General features: G+C 37.9%; 1 protein-coding gene and 1 long non-coding RNA gene across 5 annotated transcripts in view; one reads left to right on the plus strand and one right to left on the minus strand.

The window, feature by feature from the left end:
• Positions 1-345: 345 nt before the first annotated feature.
• On the minus strand, positions 346-16,028 carry RNPC3 (RNA binding region (RNP1, RRM) containing 3). Of its 3 annotated transcripts, none has more exons than XM_064515827.1 (15): positions 15,648-16,028; positions 15,136-15,183; positions 13,890-14,008; positions 12,661-12,741; positions 11,784-11,895; positions 11,223-11,291; positions 9,553-9,698; positions 8,426-8,551; positions 7,412-7,548; positions 6,488-6,649; positions 6,201-6,295; positions 6,051-6,109; positions 5,365-5,497; positions 4,186-4,258; positions 346-572 (listed from the first exon to the last, which is right to left on the minus strand). In XM_064515827.1, the coding sequence occupies exons 1-14, from the start codon at positions 15,921-15,923 to the stop codon at positions 4,199-4,201; spliced, it is 1,623 nt and encodes a 540-aa protein (XP_064371897.1). In that variant the 5' UTR covers positions 15,924-16,028; the 3' UTR covers positions 346-572; positions 4,186-4,198. The 3 variants fall into 3 exon arrangements, with proteins under 3 accessions (XP_064371897.1, XP_025967008.2, XP_064371898.1); XM_026111223.2 differs by having other exon boundaries at positions 346-1,430; XM_064515828.1 differs by lacking the exon at positions 346-572 and adding an exon at positions 1,450-2,018.
• The window catches only part of LOC112989849 (uncharacterized), a 60,416-nt gene continuing 58,248 nt past the window's right edge, over positions 15,969-18,136 (plus strand). Inside the window, exon 1 of one of the 2 annotated variants that reach the window (XR_003260927.2) lies at positions 15,969-17,252. This is a non-coding gene — a long non-coding RNA (uncharacterized LOC112989849). The remainder of the gene's footprint in view (positions 17,253-18,136) is intronic. The other variant, XR_010390169.1, reaches the window with a different exon arrangement.

Consider the following 18,136-nt stretch of genomic DNA (forward strand, 5'->3'; position numbering starts at 1 on the left):
TTCCTGGCCTACTTGGGAAAAACAGAGTGGCTAATTATGCAGCACAGTTCCTTCAACCTCATTCCAGTGCACCAGTTCTGTTTGGTTTCCACGGCAAGAAGAGAGATTTACAGTAAAATCTGATTATCCTCAGATTTTCCCATCTTTTTACCCTGAAGCTCCAACAGCTGAACATTATACTCAAGGCAGAAAGAAAGAATTCACCTTGACACCTACAAATATATAATGAATCACCTCAAACATGCTGTTGAATTAATTACAATTGTATTATTTAACTTTTCGAAAAATAAAGGTGCCTTCCTTGTTCCCCTTCCCAAACCCCACAACAACAACAAAAATGCAAAATGAAGAGAAAGGAATAATTTATTAGAGATTTTACAAGCAAATTAGCATACACTTGTCATAAAAGTCCTGTGACTGTTTAAAGACATCTGGAATCTTTTAGATGAGCAAATTTATACTCTGTCTTAAATAGTTTAGAAATGCTACTACGCACAGTTCAAGAGTCCTGATGATCACTGCTTCTTCTCTCAGCTTGATAATACTTGAAAGAGATGGAACACAAAAGCGACCTGGAACATCATAAAGGCATGTTAAAAGTACGAATGACCAGAAAATAAGGGTGTGCGCTTTCTTTTGACAGCTAAATTGGAAGATGCTTGATATTTAGAAAAGCATGGAATCTCTGAAAAAATTTAACTTAATATATAACAGGCTGTATAAAATTTATATTAATATGAATTAAACAGAATAATGTAACACAAAATTCACAAAAAAAATATAAATCACTGCCAACAACACTACCACAATGCAGAAAATCTAAAAAAAAACAAAAAAGCAGCAATGATTAATAACTTCATTTCAAGCTCCATTACTTCATTGTGAGACACTGTTAGATTTTGTTCTCTATTCTAAAAAATTAGAAATGTTCAAAGTAAATCAACTAGGGATTGTTGCTCATAAACCAGGACAACAGTAATCATTAAATGTTCTAAAATACAGCTCAACACTGTAGTAATTTAATGGACTGCTTTGCAATGTTTTTTAACCAACAGATATTTTATTAAAGAAAAACAAGAAGAAATTCTCAGTGTGAGACCAGCACAGCTCCACAATTAGACTGCAAATTAAAGAAGTTTACAGCCTTTGAGGAAGAATGCAGAGATCACATTTTGAGACTAGGTAACTTCATTATGTCCATTCAAGCAATAGAGACAACTCATTAATTCCTTCCCCTGAAGAAGTGCCATTTGTTTTTAAAGTTACGGGATTAGTTCAAGCTCTAAAATGTGTAAACTCCTCCCCACACCTACTCTAAAAGAAAACTTAAGAGGTAGAGTGCTATGGGAAACATTGTACAAAAAAGGATACAACAAGAAAGGATACACTCTGCATGACAGTATTACTGCAGTATTTACGCAGGAATGTTTCTAAAGAAGAACAGCAGAATGTGGTTTAAATTTACTTTATTCTCAGTATTGCATTCACATAATTTTATACTACCTATCATAAGCAAAAATGCCTCATTTAATAAAATACAGTTTTGACCCCTTATCACATTTAATGAGGGCTGAGTCCACCAAAACTAACTCCATATTCAAAAGTAAGTATGTCTTTTGATAACTTGAACTGTTAAGACGATACCAGAATTTTCTGTCTCACTGATTCTCCTTCAGTCTTCCACATTTTACAGACTCACTTTTTCCATCAGGTTCAAAACCCAAACATGTTTCCATTCAATGTAGTCTGTCAGGTGACTTCTTCCCTACAGAGAAGCTGGTGTCTTCTCAGCATCAGCTTCTTCTACATAACCCTTCCCCCCAAAAGCTAATATTTTATCTACAGAAAAAAATAATCATCCCAAATACCACCTTAAATGTTTGTCGGTCCATCAAGTAAAAGGTATTTCAATCATAAAGAAGTAACATAGCATTTTTTATAAAGCACACACATTATTTTCTATATAAAGGAGAAAATCATGTTTGCAATAGTGTTCATGAATTAAACACAGCTTCTTCCTGTTTAAAAATAATCAAAATTTAACTTATGTCAATTTAGTCTTTTTTTAAAAAACACTGTGAGATGTAGAACACAGTTCAATTTAAAACCCCCAAATATTTGCATAAATTAAATTTACTTTTTTAAATTTGAGACTCTGATATCCTTCTTGCTTACATACTCAGATTTCTACCACAGAATTTTGCATCACAGATTAGCATCTACCAGGATATTTTAACAGGAACAGGAAAAACATCCAGGTAGAAATAGGGTTCAGCTTCATCATTAGTTGGCAAGTGAAAGAAACCATTTTTAATTAAAACTCACGGATTCCCCAAATCCTGTAGTAATCTAAGGAACATTCTGTGATCTTTACATACAAATGGTCAAAGTAAGGAAGAAGTTTTACCCTTGATATATTAAACCAGTGACAGCGAGCTATTTCATGTAACCTTTTAGATGCATAAATAAGTTTTGCATAAATATGTCTGCTCATTCTAAAAATATACTTTTGACTTGACCATCAACATGCTTAACCAAATCAACATCTGGTTGCTTCTGCTTAGGTAATTTAAATACTATTTAAAACATCTTTAGTGAAGCCAGAATAAGATTTTTATATATAAGGTTAGTTGGAAAGACATGTGAGGATCCTTGTGAAGATTTCCAACAGCTCAAATACTTCTGCAAGTTTTCTTTTTCCATTTAAATAAATCTTAATAAATATTCTTAAGGTTTTTTTCTGTGAAGGAATAACTTAGAAACAGGACCAAAACATTTATTTAAGCACCTGTTCTCATTATAATACTTTAGCCAAGATTTGTTTCTTTTCAACAACCAAAATATAAGAACACCTGCAAAAAAATTGTCTTTAATTTGATAAAACAAAATCCTGATTTTGCAAAGCAAAAATCAATAACTCAAAATATGAACTGGTAAGACGGCATAGAATCTCAGAAATGAGTGAAACATAGGCTCAAGTGGAATCTGACCAAAAATTCACAGACAACTGACAGAACCAGAAACCTACAATTAAAGTAACTTTGTTATTAATAGAAATATTATCCTGGCAATAAATATATTGGGAGTCTCAAAACAGTTTTCCAAGTCAGAAACAGTCACTTATATATATTCGAGCTTTTGGGGTTTTTCTCCAAAATAAATGATCAAAACATCCAGACCAAAAAAACATGATGGAATAAGTAGAATGTTTCAAAAGCTCCCAGCCTAAGGTTTGAGTTCATTCAATCGCAGGTGGAGGGATAAGTACAGTGACGCCCAACTGAAATCTGTAGTCAGCTAAATGGCATTTTAAATTTGAGCTAGCTGATCTATCAATGGATGGAGGTTCAGAACGAAGGACTTTAAATCTCCTATCAGTTATTTTATGTGCTAGTTCATGACAATTCACTGCTCAAATGTTTTTGTGTCATGAATATCCTCACACTTTAATTAGAGCTGATTTTGCTCAAGTTACTCAAGTGCAACTCAAATACTTCAAGTAAAGCAGCAGTGAAGTAAAGCAATATATATGATGGGTAATAAAGTCAAATCATGATTGCTTTCTGATAAAAGTTACTTTGTCAGCATTGTAGACAGATATGCCAAAAATCAGCATCTGTGCATTGCATCACAAAAAGGAAGCCTCGATTAACATAATATTAAGTAAAAATTTCTGACACAGTACCCTTTCCTAAATCAGACAAGCTTAAAGGATGCTGCAAGAGCACAAAGAGCTGATCCAAAGTTATCAAAGTCAAAGGCCCTTTACAGAGCTAATGGAAGCAAACTTATAACTGGAAGCAGTTCTTCAGGGTCACATTACAATGTAGAGGGAAAAGGGCATTGAAAACAATTCTTTTCAGAGCCAAAACCCCTGAAGGCTACTACAAGTTAAGTGGTCAGAGTCTTCAAAGTTATTTTTCTCAACTCCCCACCCCCTAGTTTAAAGATTAGAAAAACTGGCAAACAACCCTATGACCTGAGGATTGGGGAAACAGCAGTCTCCAGGTTTCTAGAGAAAGGAAGAAGCAACACTTTAAACTTCTGCTGTCTATGTAACTTGCAGCCTAGTTTTTTGATAGAAAATGTACATGCTTAAGCAGCTATTTAAAAAATAGTAATAATAATAAAAAAAAATCAGCCTATATCTTTCTCTCTTTTTCTTTTTAGGCAGGGAATCCTTACCTTTTGTGGTGTTCTATTTTTTTCTTTTCCCTTCACTGGAATCCTGTTTTGGTCTAGCTGAACGAGCAAATTGCTGAGATTCTGTTAAGGACTACAGGTGCCAGTGATGATAAAGAGAGGTCAATCAAGAAGCAGAAAAGTAGTATTATTCCAGTAAAGGATAGATAGTTTTAAACATGTCCTTCATTTTTCTGAGTATGAATTCTACTACTGCATTAATATGGTTACAGTTGTGCCTAGTAGTCAGAGACTAGGACCTCACTGATAGGCAATTTAAAAGTTTTTAAGAGAGACTGTTCAAGAGTATAGATTACTAAGCAAATAAGGTAGATAAACTGAGAAGGGGAGATGCAAATGCAGTAAACTACAGCAGGATAAGTGTTTGATATTTACAGACCTCCATCCCTGTACATTAATTCCACAACTTCTGGTACCTCAGAAGGTATGCAGGAGGAAAAAAATTTTAAAAGAAACAGAGGTCACGGGAAGAAGAGTCCAAAGAAAAGGAAAAAAAAAACCAAAAAACTAGGAAACTGTTAAGTGAAAACTAAGAAAGAAGAGGATAGGGAAAGATTTAAAGCAAAAACAACATGGCAAAGGAAATCCAAACAAAAAGTATAAAAATCGCAACACGTTACACAGGCCAAGAAACAGATTGATAGTTCTAGCTGGAGAAGCAGTCTAAATAGGGACTGCTGACAGGAATACTTCTTGTAAGTATTTCTGAGTTTTCATTCATATTAATGCAAAGTATATATTTTCTGAATGTAAATCCTTGACAAAAGGAGTTTGCATTTTGTGTTAAAAATATACTTCAGTTCCTAATTCTGCAAACACAGGTTTAACCAAGTTGAAGAGCCTACTTAATTTAAAAAGAGTAGTTATACAAGCTAAATTATGTTTAGGATGTCTGCAGGATCAAAGAACTAACAATAGAAGTGTCAATTTAAGTCTTAAATAAAGCACATTAACTTTTCTATTTCAGAAGGGGAAGCGCCTCTATATATTTTTCAGTTATCACAAAATTAACAATAGCACACTATGCTATACTGCCTAGTGTTCTTAAAATATATCTTCTCTTTCTATAGACTTCTAATAAAGCAGAACCCTACATGACAGGCTAGAGACTCACAAATAAGTTAAAAAAGAATATAATATAAATCTTTCAATAAAAGATACAACCACCATGGGTTTTTCAAATAACACATATCCATTTGCTTCTTTTAAAGCTTTAGCAGCTGCTTTTTCATTAGGTAGTCCGATGAAAGCCTGTCCCTTCATACGGCCTTCTTTCATTAAACGTATATCAAACCTAGAAACAAATTTGAGAATAAGGAATTACTTGTGTTTTTAACTACACTTTCATATTTCATAGTATAAATAATTCTCATGCTACAAGTGGGGGAATAGTAGAAATAGGAGGAGTGCCTACATTCAGGAATTACGTCACTGGAGACCATTAATATTTGCAGAGAAAAAACATTGTAAGCTATTTAGTGAAAACTGACATTAGATGGCAGGATGGCAAGCTGACATACAATTACAATAAATACAACATATGCAAAATGATCAGATACACACAATGATCTACAGTATGTACATTCTGCATCGCTCACCAATAAACAGTTAACTCAGTGGCCAAAATGTAAAGGCATAATATTTGGGTCTTTGAACTCTGTTCAAAAAATAATTCTACTTTTGTACTTCTGATAAAGAAAGATTTGCAGATGAGAAGCATTTTCCCCCTTAAAAGCGCTGAAGTAGAAAGAAAAAAGAAAAGATGACTAATCTTTAATCAAAGTTTTCACCACAGTCGTACAAATTAATGCAAAGCTTTAATTTTGCCAAGCATCCAAGTAACTTACATATTTCGTTCCATTTCTGACTGAAAGTCAACGTATCTTCCAAAAATGAACTTGAGATCCTGGAATTAAAGGGCAGGTATAAGAGGAAAGTTGATTAAAAAAAAAAGAAAATACCTTTTTGATAACTACTTAATTTGCTTGTTTACCTACCTTTTCTTGAACTTGTTTGGCTAAATTCTTCACATATATCCTGCAATTTGGATCACCTGCCTCATAGTTTTTGAAAACAGAAAATTTTTCCATTTCTTGAACAAGACAAAGACAGAAAAATAGACAATCTAAATGTTTCAACTCATTTAAAGATTTTTTTACTTTTTATCATTATAAAACAAATAACTACATTTTATATATCTGATAAATTAAAAAAAGAAATACTACTTAAACTTATTACAAAAAGTAAAGAGCTATTAATAGAGGATTTATTCTCAAAGTTATACCTTCTCTAGAAAGTCTGTTTTTTTCTAGTTCCCTTCTAGAAATAAATTCTGATGGTATTTCATCATTCTCCTCTTCCAATTCCATTGTATCATTTGAGATAGGAGTTGGGAAAATCTTTCCAAATCCTGCATTATTCATTTCTTCTGTGGTTGCATAAAGATCTAAAATTTGAATACATTATATAAAGTGGTTTGTATGTTTGTTTACAAGATGATCAACTGTAAGTTAAAAAATACACACCTTTCAAAATTAGAAGTAGCATTTGAATATAGTAGGCATTGTAAAGGAATGTGAATACACCCTTTAGAAAATCCGTCTTCATCCCTGGCTCAGTAAACACATCTGCTCTAAATGGTTCTACAAAACCAACTTTACTACAGATAGAAGCCATGGCACATGCCAGTTAAAATAAAACTAATCTTATTGTTCAAAGCCGTATACACTTCACTGATTTAGTTTTTAATATTTTCATTCAAAGAAATTGTATATTACTGTAAAATACTGAGAAACACAGGGTTGATCATACTGCTATAAGAAATCATCACACCTCATTGCCTTTATTGCCCAATATTTATACAGCAAAATGATTATCAGCGCATTTTAGAAAGGGAGCTAGCAATCACTTCAAGGCTGCCCTCTAGGAGCTGGAAAAGGAGACTCTAAAGTTACCTTCATACATTCAATTACCCCATGTAACACTGAGAATGAACTTGTAACACATTTGCTAAAAACAACCTAAAGTTTAAAAAAAGGTGCAATTCACTGTAAAAGCAAGCTCAGGAGAGAGAGAGACACACACACACCTTTAATATCCTCTATATCCCTTACTGTACAAAATTCCCTGGCTGAAATTTTAGCAGACTTTTGCACACTGAAATCACATGAAGTTAGCATTAAATACATTTGAAGTACAAACCCCTCACCATTTTTTTCTTCTCTTTCTGAGTTTATCTGAAGAACAGCTGGGATGTCAGTAGTAATATGAAATTCAATTTTTTTATGACCTATATGTTGAGGCTGTTCAAAGACATCTGAAGGTGACAGTGTAGGGTGCAAATTACTGTTTAAAAGAACAACATGTTAATCCAACTTAAACGGATTCAGTCACTGACAAATACATAGTCAAATAAAAGATATGAGTTTCTTCCATTTAGACTTTATGCTGTTATTTACCAAACATGAGTTTTCTCTTTCCTAATCAATTTCAACTTTATTAGATCACATTTAAAACAATGTAAATACACTAGGTTTGCCTGGCAGCAAGCACAAAAAAACAAGCAGTACATACCACACCACAGGCACTTATGAAAAGCTTTCCATCAGTAACTTAAATAAACCAAAATAACTGGTCTTGCTGCTGCTTTTATATAGTATAAAAACACAATTATTTTTCAAAAAATATACCAAATCACTTAGAAAAAAGGAAAGCTCTTTATAAAAATGCATTCAAAATTGATCATCACTAGACAGAAATATTATACTGGTGCCTACTGTGCCATAATATAGCTATTTCAAAAACCAAAAAGATTTAAACCAAACCAACTTTTATTCTTCCTCTATCTCCGTATTTTTAAAAGAACTACTACGAACAACAAATGCAGATTCCTGCTTTGTCGGGGTGATAGGGTTTTTTTTTTTTTAATGAAAAAGGGATTTTTATTAGTTTGATAGGGGGAAAAAAAAAAGAGAAAGCTGTATCATGAACCAGGCACACTAAGGCTGTTAAGCAGACTTGAGATCAAATTACATGAAAATTCGGACCTTCAGAGCAATAGGTAAAAAACAATCATGTGGCTAAAGGAAGAGCAATCCTGCTACAAAAGGTACCTACCAGTGAAGAGGTTTGTATTAAAATAGCAACACCAAAACAAACATCGGACAGTGAAAGTCATCAAAAGAATAATCTTCTATGAAAGCACCATACAAGTAATACAAACCTGTGGGGAGTGCACACAGGAACATTCAGTAAGTCTTTAATTCTTTGTTTTTTTCTAACACCACGCCTCTTCGTGTTTATTGGTCTTTTAGGCTGAAGGGTTGCTAATTCCATCAACTTGGTCATTCTATTTCGGACACAACAATTAAAACAATTAAAAGAAAGAACCAAAGAGAGTTTACAGCTTATTTGAGAATGCTCACTTGTAAATATAACCTTTCTCTCTTTCTTAAAAACTTTGAAATACAACTTTTCAGAATATTAATTATATATTAAGCTGCATTAAGACCTAAACTACACTAATAAATTACATCACATACCAATTTGATATGCATAGAGCAAAGGAGCATTACTTAAGCAATAGATCAAAAATGTCAAGAGTTCAGTGATGTCTTTTCTTTCCCCAGCTAGATACCTAACCAGGACATTGAAGTTATAGAAATGTTAAGAAGCCCCAGGCTGAATCAAGTTTTTATACCACTTCCACTCTGCAGGAATTTTTCCCATGTTCTTCCAAAAGCATGCATTTTTCTGAATACAGCATAGAGATTGTCCTATTTACTTTTCATTTCAGTTTAAATATCAGATATAAAAAGTTATTTCCTTATCTAGTATCAGTTTAAAGCTGAGAAACCAGCTATGATGTAATTCAGTACATGTAGTATCCCAAAACTGTTGGCGAATCCTCAGCAAACACAATCTGTCATTCTTATTACTTCACACTATACATTGATGTAGAAAGAATATTTTAGAAGTCAGCATGCACATATCATTCAACTTGAAAGTCACAGGCTAACTACTCATGTAAAGATGTGGAAAGCCAAATTCAATCCAAAAAACAAGCTAATCATTACTTCCACTACTCTGGCTTCATTCTGAGTTTTTGTTCTTTTTGCAAACAAAGAAACAAATGGTAATTTTGTGCCATGTGGCCATTTTCCTCCTCTTATTAAGGTCCAAAACAGCACTGTCTTTGTACATTTTTAAGCCACCCTGAAGCTTCTTTAAGAGTCTGGAGAGACTAGCTATATACTGGAAATGTCAAGAGACCGGCAAAACTAGAAGCCATAAGAATGAAAATACCACCTTAAGAGAGTCCAACAGCTTGCAAATAACAAAAATACGCACCTCTCTTTTTCCTCACTATCACTTTCATACTCTGATTCTTCTCCACTAGATGCTTGCTCTTCTTCCTCCTCAGGCAAAGGTGGCTCTTCAGGAGGCAGAGGTGGGATTGGGGGAGGTGGCACAGGCACTGGTAAATACTCTTCATACTAGTTTTAAGGAGGAAAAAAAGTCACTTTTTTTTTCTTTTTTTTCTTTTTTTTTCTTAAGATTGCTGGATACCTTGCATAATAAAAACTGTGAAAGTAACAAGTTGGAAGACAGCAAGCAGCAGCTTTTTAAAACACATTCATAGGGATGTATCTGCTGCACTGAAAAATTACTAATGAGAACTTTTCACCTTAAAAAAAAAAGTATTTGCCGCTTTCTGAAGTGTTATAGTGAATATTTTTACTTTTTTAATTTAAGGAGTTAAGCAAACAATAGTAGCAAGCTGGGTTTTTATTTTTACATTCATTTCCTGAGAGAAGTAGGGTGAAAGCACATGGAAGCAGCCCAACACTCCCAAACCATCTCAGTTTCCACACTGAGCCTTCTGTGACCTATCAAAGTTATGGCATTTCTATCTCTGTAAAAAAGCAGTGAGGATTTTCTTTTAGATTACAGAAACCACATATTATAAGAAATTCCCTATCTACAAAATAACTTCCAACCCTACTATCAATAGTCTACAATTACTATACATAACAGCTACTTGCATGTACCATCAATTCCATAAAGCACTGATGTCTTTAGGCACTGACAATGACCTATGCCCTGTAAAAACCTGCTCTAGGATTTTTAAGGACTGGCTTCTCATCTTTTTACTCATTTCTGCATGAACATTACATTCACAGAGTTTAATCTAGTCCAATAATAGGCAAAGAACAAAATGATTCCCAGAAAGTCAGTGTGAATTCATTAATTTGATGAATCTGTTTTATATCTTTCTTCACCAGGTACTTCACCAACCTTTGTCATTAGAAGCAGGTGTTTTGTTAGGGCAGTCACAAAGTGTAATGGAGCACAGATTTCCTACATCCATTTCCTACATCCAACTCCAGCACCAGTGATAACCACAGTATGTCCTTTCTTGCTCTATTTTCCCCTCGCAATCAGTTAAACTACTCTCTCAGGGATAATGGAGAACTGAGGCCAAGGAGCTGATATTTCAAGATCCCTTCAGACTGCTACAGAAATAGCTCCTCCTAAATCTCTGCCAGTTCTCCCTTACACCTGCCCCTTCAAAAAAAAAAATCCTGGAGATGGAGCAAATTAAATCCAAAAGCTCTGCATAATCTCATTAACAGTCTGAATCTTATTAGAACTCCCAAGAAACACATAGATCAGAGAACTTTACACATCTCCATAAGGCAAGAGGCTAGTAGTATTCTGTCATATTTCCTGTATGATGCTATAAATGCTTCTACAACCTCCCTTTTTTATACTTAACACTTTGAAATACCCAGTTATACTATCAGAGAGGGGTATTTCTTTAAGTACAACTAAAAAGATTTCTTTAGAAGATTAACATGCACACCTTATCCAACAAAAAATTAGCACTACCTGCTGTCTTCTATACTTTTCTTCAACTTTTACAGTTTTGAACTTAGATCTTCTATCATATTGCCTTTTTAAGTTTTAAATTGTGAAAATATATTTCAACTACTGTAAAAAAGATTTCAAAAAGTTACCATAGGAGGACGAGCAGTAATTGGTCCAAAAGGTGGAGGAAGATTCATTTTATTCATAAGATGAAGTACCTGAAATGATTCAAGTTAAGTATTACTTCCCTTAGAAAAGGATAAGTTACTTACCAGCTATCACAGCTGATAACGTTAGGCAAGTGTAAATCAACAAACTTTTAAAGAGGATACAACTATATTGCTTTAAACCAATGTGAAAGCCTACACTTGCAAGCCAATGCTAACGGTAAATACAAGCAGTATCTGAAAAAGGCTAAGCAAAAAGTACATAAAAGGTCTTCTCACAACTAAATTACAGAAACACCAAAGTCAAAGTCAAAACTAATTATGGAGATCTTATCCAGTCAAGTCTTCAGTTCCAGTGAAGTAACAATTACTTCTGCTCAATGGAGTCTTATCTCAACATAGTAAAGAATTAACATTGGTTAGCACTATCATAAGAAAGCTAACTTAATTATCCACAGAAATAATTTGTGCCATAGAAAATACTAAAAATGGGGAGAAAGGAGACTTTTTTTTTTACTTTACTTTTTTGACACTTTTACTTACCTGTACATAGAATTTGGGCACGCTTGCCAAAGCATTTGCTATATTTGCTAGAATTGTACTTGAAGGTGGTGGATACAAATATTTGAGGCAAGAATTGATGGGAAAGGTGAGGCTGAGGAAAAAGATTAAAGACAAGGAATCTTAGCTCCACTATCATATAGTAACTTGTAACAATTAATGAATATTAGAGGTTTAACAATTCATTACATCTGAAATATCACTGAAATACCACCATTGCCTCTAGAATAGTGATGAGTACCATTTTAGCTGACTGGGCTACTCACATTGAGTCTTCTACGTTAGGGGGCAATCAGTCCCTTATACATGACAGACCTACTGGACTTGGGCAAAATGAAAGTACTAACACATGCAGGAAGCCTAAAGCACACAGCAAACAATCTACATGTCACCCAAGTACAGCATAGCCATTCTGCACATACTCCATAAACCCAATACTCTCACAAAATGCTGGTTTTATGCTCTATGCCCCAAAATAAATTTATTCTTCACATATGCAACAATGCAAAAAGGGAAACAAGGAACAAGAAGCCTCTAAAAAAAACAAGAGTAATCTGCTGTTAACACTCAGACAACCCACCCAGCCCTCAAACCCTTCCTGAAAAAGCAACAAATTGTACTAGAAGACTGTGACACAGTCCACAGCTTCATGCCTCAAAGAACCTGTCACTACTCAACTGCAGGGTCTAAACTTGATGAACTATGAATTTCATCTATACAGTTCCTATACCTATGCATGTAGAACAGCAATGTACTATAGAACAAAACTACTACATTCTCTCTTGTTCAACAGTACAGAACAGTCGTTTTGAAATAAACTAGCAGAATAAAACTGCTATGCAAGAAAGGAAATACTAACCCATGGCTGGGAGCAATTCCATTGTCTATTTTAAGACAGCTTGATTCTTTCTTCTCTTCTTCTTTCACTGGCTCCTCTGAGCTGAAATATAATCTGGTATTAGTTAAAACAGGGCAAAATTTAAATGCCTCACATAATGTATGAAATAGGTTTTACTTCATATGTTAAAAATTAAGAAAAAATAAATTTGTAACAATTTTTGCTAATGATACTACAACTCAAATCATAATAGTCAGACTTTTAAGGTCAATGTAAAAAAACATTTATGCAGCTTTAAGTGTCTCCCTTCACTTAAACACTTTTCACATAAATCTATTCAAAGGAGAAGCAGCAAAATTACTTCATGTTACTCACTATTCAGAGACTGTATGAGATCAAAGGTATTAAATTATGTTTTATTTTGCTCTCTCTGAACAAATCAACTTTTTAAAACCTCTGTAGTTCATTTAAGCACAACTGCATATTTTTTATCACCATGTTATATATTACATAGGTAACCCTGAAAGAATAACTATGTAATTTATTTTTTAATGAAGTACTTGACAGAAATCTGAAATCCGAACTGCCATAGTTCTTGGTCAAACATTAGCATTTAAAACAAATATTAGGAAAACTTAAATCGTGGAAAGAGGATTCATTGTTATATATGTATTTTTAAATATTATATATATTTTTAATATTTAAACAGAGGCCCAGACAGTTGTGTGCGTGTTCTGCTCATGCTTATTCAAGATGGATACATGCAAACCAGCTCCAGCTTAGAAGCCAGTGGCTGTAGTAGTATAGTCCTGTAAGATCATGCTATCGGGTGCCAGTTCTGCCTAGCTCTTGACTAAATATGTAAAAGACATCAGAAAAGCACTGCATGCGTTGTTTAATAGCAAAAGGAAATCATAACCCTGACACAGAAAAGTCACAGAGGCTCTTTAAACACAGGGAACCTGCAAAATCTACGCAGACTGGAATCTTGCTCTGTAAATGAAAACAAACATCTGCTGATGAAAGTTATTAATCTACTGGAATAAGGATGGAAACTACTTCATGATGATATTGAATGAAACAACACTAATAAGAGGAACGTAGTGCCTTATCTACAGATCTGAATCTGTTAACTGTTCAAAAGCATTATCTGGCTTATCCTTTGACTTAATTGTACTATGAAAGCATTATGAACAAAGACGTTCCTTTCCTTGAACACAAACACGGAAACTAAATTATTACCCACATACCTTTTACTCTTCTCTGAGAGTGAAGGCTGGCTAAGTACCTGTATGCTATCTTGCTCCTTCGCAAATTCAACAACTAAAGTGTGACCTAAAAGTTTCAGCTGATGCAGTCTTGACAAGGCCTTCAAATAATCATAATGGAGAAAGGAAAGAAAAAGAAAAAGGAAAACATCAGAATATATTTCAGACAGCAACTGTTTCTTCTTTGCTTCAAATAGGCTGCCGTCTCAACTGCTTTAAGCTAAGCCTATGTCATTACAGAGATAGTGCTCCATAGGCCCTGCCTTTGCGGCCCTGCCTTTGCCAGCCTCCTTCCTGCCAGCAAGAAGGAAAAAGATGATATTGCATAGCTAGAACAGTTGCAAAGAATTATATCACTTGCACACAGTTGCGAGACTGCAGCCTTAACTATGATTTTTATCTAATAGTCTAGTAAATCTCTAAGATTTCAAGTAACAAACCTCCTTCTCATGAACTACAACATGCTGAAGTATAACAATAAAATTTGGGAACCTTAAAATCAGGATTCCTAAAACGCGGCACTGGGAAGGTCTAGCTTTTGACAAGATGGAACATCTATCCTGGAAATCAGGATAAGTTGCTGATGACTGACACGAAGCAACCTAATTCACCACTGTTTACCTCATATATTCTTTTTAATTTCTTTGAACGCTATTCTACAGCACGGCCTAAAAAACCCAGAGCATAAGAGTAGAATTCAGGACACAGGCTTTTTATGAGAGTGATATTTAAAAAATAGGTATTAACATTACCTTTCTTGCATGTGTTGAGTCCCATTAACATGATACTTTTCCTGTTCTTGTTAACATTTGGCATGCAAGGCAGTCTTGAACTATGTACATCACTACACCTCAATTTTATAGCATATATATGATTATGTGGGAAACATAATTTATATGTTTACTATATTAAATCCGTTTTTATATAAATACGTACACACCCCCTTAGACAAGACCTTGAGCAACCTCATCTAAATTGGTCTTGCTTTGAGTGACAGGTTAGATCAGAAGACTCCCAGAAGCCCCATTCGACCCATATTTTTTATGCCGCTATAGAAGTGTTTATTTTAATAAATCTGTCAGGCACCTACTGAGATAAAACTAAAACTTTTCTGCATCTTTTTTCCCCCAACACTCAGTAGTAGATGACGTGGAAAATATTTTAGAGCGGAACTGGCAATTTAGGAAAGTTCTTCGCTAGAACATTTAATAACAAACTTGATACAAACCTTTGCAGCTGCAATTTCGCTGGGGAATGTAGCAAAAGCAGTATGTTTCTAGAAAACAAAACAAAAAAAAAACAAAAAAAAAACCTTTTTGTCGTACTGAGCTCATATATAGACAGAGAGAGACAGCAAAAATAAATTACATGCAAACTATATCCGGAGAGTAAATCTGTAAATTCAAATTTAGACGTTTGAAAGGTTCCAGCCACTAGTCGTCTAAATTCACGTGTGGGACAGAGGTGAGGGACTAGGGAGTGTTTCTCCTAAGAGTTTAGAAGAGCCGCCTGCAGTCACAAATCAAGACAGGAAGTCAGCAGTTTGAGGAAGTTCACTTATTTGTTTTGGTTTTTTCTTTTTCCTCTCGTGAGCTAAAGCCATCTTAAACCGAAAGCAAGCAGATATCGAGAAAAACGATTAATCCTCTTAAAAACACCCCCCGCACACGCACACTGCCGTAAGGGCTCTTCCCCTAAACCCTGACGACAAGGAGGGCCCGCGGCGCCGCCGCCCCTCACCAGCCGCCCGTGGTCTGACAGGACGCGCACGGCCACCGCGCCGAAGTGCTTCAGCAGATCCTCCTTCTCCGCCGCCGCCAGCTCGGCGGGCAGGTGCCGCACCAGCAGCGTCCGGCCGCGCCGCCGCGCGACGCCGGGGTGCAGCGGGGGACCGGGGCCGGACGCGGGGTGCGGCGGCGGGCCGGGGTGCGGCGGCGGGCCGGGGCCGCCGGCCGCCCCCAGCGCCCCGCTGGCCCGCGCCTCCTCGGAGCCCGGCGCCGCCATCGGCGCCGCCATCGCCGCGCGCGGGGGCCGGCGCCAGCCGCCGCGCGGACCCGGAAGGGCGAGCGGCCCCCGCAAATCCCGCGAGGGCTACGGAGGGCGGAAGCGGCCGCCTCGGCCTCGACTCTCGCGAGACTGGCGGCGCGCGGCACCGGGCTGCCGTCACCTAGCGGCTGGGGGGAGGAGGCCGCGGGGCGGGCGGCGCCCGCGGCCGCAGCCCCCGGGCCGCTGAGGGCGCGGTGGGGTCGCGGGTTCGAGACCCGCTGCTCCAAGCGGCACTGCCGCCGTGCTGGGGGTCGGCCAGCAGCCAAGAGGCGGAGGGGGGGCGCCGTGGAAAGCCGCATCTCTGCTGTGGCAAGTTTCTGTAGTCCACGTGAGCCACCCTCTGAGGCCAGTGGGCGCTGGCCGCCCCCGCTGTCCTGCTGTTGTTGGCCCTGCTGTAAGCGCTCACCCCGATGGCCTGGGGACAAGTCATGTCTTGTGTGGAGCTGCCCGAGGAGCCATCTGTGAAGGCCATGGCCCCCCTGCAGCCACCTCATTGCCTCGCCAGGGCTGGCGCGATGAGGCCGGACAGCTGCGGCAGCACACGCCAGCCCCGGTGAGGCTGCGTGTGGCGCAGGCCTGGGCTGGGGAGCTGTCGGCAGGTCATGGTGAGGCCTGAGCTAGCTGCCTCGGCCTGGGATTACCCCGGGTACCTGAAATAAGCGGCCTGTCTGATGCGTGGTGATACCTGGATGAGCAGGTGAGGCGGTCGCCCCTGCCAACTCTGTTCAGAAAGCCTTGTCTGCGTGGGGGACATGTGCCATGGTTCACCTCTGCTCCAGGAATTTACTGACTCTAGCTGATGTTACATAAAATCTGCCTTCATCAAATCTGAAATACTGCACCAAAGGGAGATATATACAATGACCCTTGCCCTCTTTCACTCCCTTCCAGAGTTCGTCTCAAGACTAAATTCAAAGAAGTTGTATTGCTTTCAAAACGTCATTATCATTAGCCTCGAAGCTGAAGAGACTGTTCTTTTCCATCCTTGGAGATCTTCAAAAGCCGTCTGGACAGGGTCCTGGGCAATGTGCTTTAGGTGACCTGCTTGAGCAGGGGGGCTGGGCTAGAAGATCCCCAGAGGTCCCTTCCGACCTCAGCAGTTCTGTGATTCTGTGATTCCTCCTACGCCTTGAGCTGAACAGCAAGGTATTGAGATCCTTCTGGCATAGACATATCGATGTGCTGCATCCAAGATAGCAGCTGGTTGGGTGTCTGGCCAAGGCAAACAGCGTGGGCGAAGCACAGCCATAATTACAACTTGTAATAACGGGCATGAAAGAAGACTCTGCAGAGTGAGTGGTGAGTACAGAGGTGGTTGTCAGCCAGCCGCTGCTGAAACCAAATAGCCGGAGCTAGCCTTTTTTCTGAGGCCAGAGGCTGTGATCTCAAAGGGGAAAGAAAACTCCAAAACTTGACTGATGCAAGTCTCATATCATGCCATTTCTAATTAGCTGGTTGTTGGCTGGCCGAAGGAGCGCCTGCCTAGATCCCTATGACTGCTGGCTCTGTGTGTGACTGAGCTGTAGCGCCAGATGCCCCTGTGCAAAGTGTGAGGGACTTGGCCAGCCCACTGGGCAGCAAGAGCGCAGAGAGGGACTGGTGCTCAGGGTCCAGTGGAGCCAGCCAGGAAGGAGTGTTTTGTTGGCTGTGTGGCCGTGCGGTACACCTGGTGAACAGGGAACAATTGTTTATTGTGACTTTCAAAAGAAAAAAATGGGCCTTCAGTCCATAAAATCTCCAGGTACACTTCTTTACCATGAGAGTCAGTACCTGAAGCATCTTGGCCCATTTCATTTGGTGATTAAGCACTGAGGATTTGGGGAAAGATCTGGCCACTGTGGGTGGCCACAGTAGTCTCACTGAGTGGAGCAGGTGATACTCCAAGTTCATCCAGATGGGATTGGGAGGGAGCTGGGAGAAAAGACTGGGGAAACATAGGATATTCCAAGTGGGTTAGGAGGAAGTTTAACAGTGGTTTCTTACAGTATCAATTGCTGTGTTTTTGTTGGTGTAATTAGTATAAGCTGGCTAACATCTACAGACTCAAACACAGGTGGAAGAATTGACGCAGAATGTAAATATGGTAGGATACTGTCTCTCTATGGCACCAGCAGCACAGTGTTTTCTGAGGCTGCTAAAACCATAAAAAAAACTGCCCTAGCAAGCTTAGTGTGGCCCATGAC

The sequence above is a fragment of the Dromaius novaehollandiae genome, chromosome 8 (genome assembly GCF_036370855.1).
Source record: "Dromaius novaehollandiae isolate bDroNov1 chromosome 8, bDroNov1.hap1, whole genome shotgun sequence".
NCBI lineage: Eukaryota > Metazoa > Chordata > Aves > Casuariiformes > Dromaiidae > Dromaius > Dromaius novaehollandiae.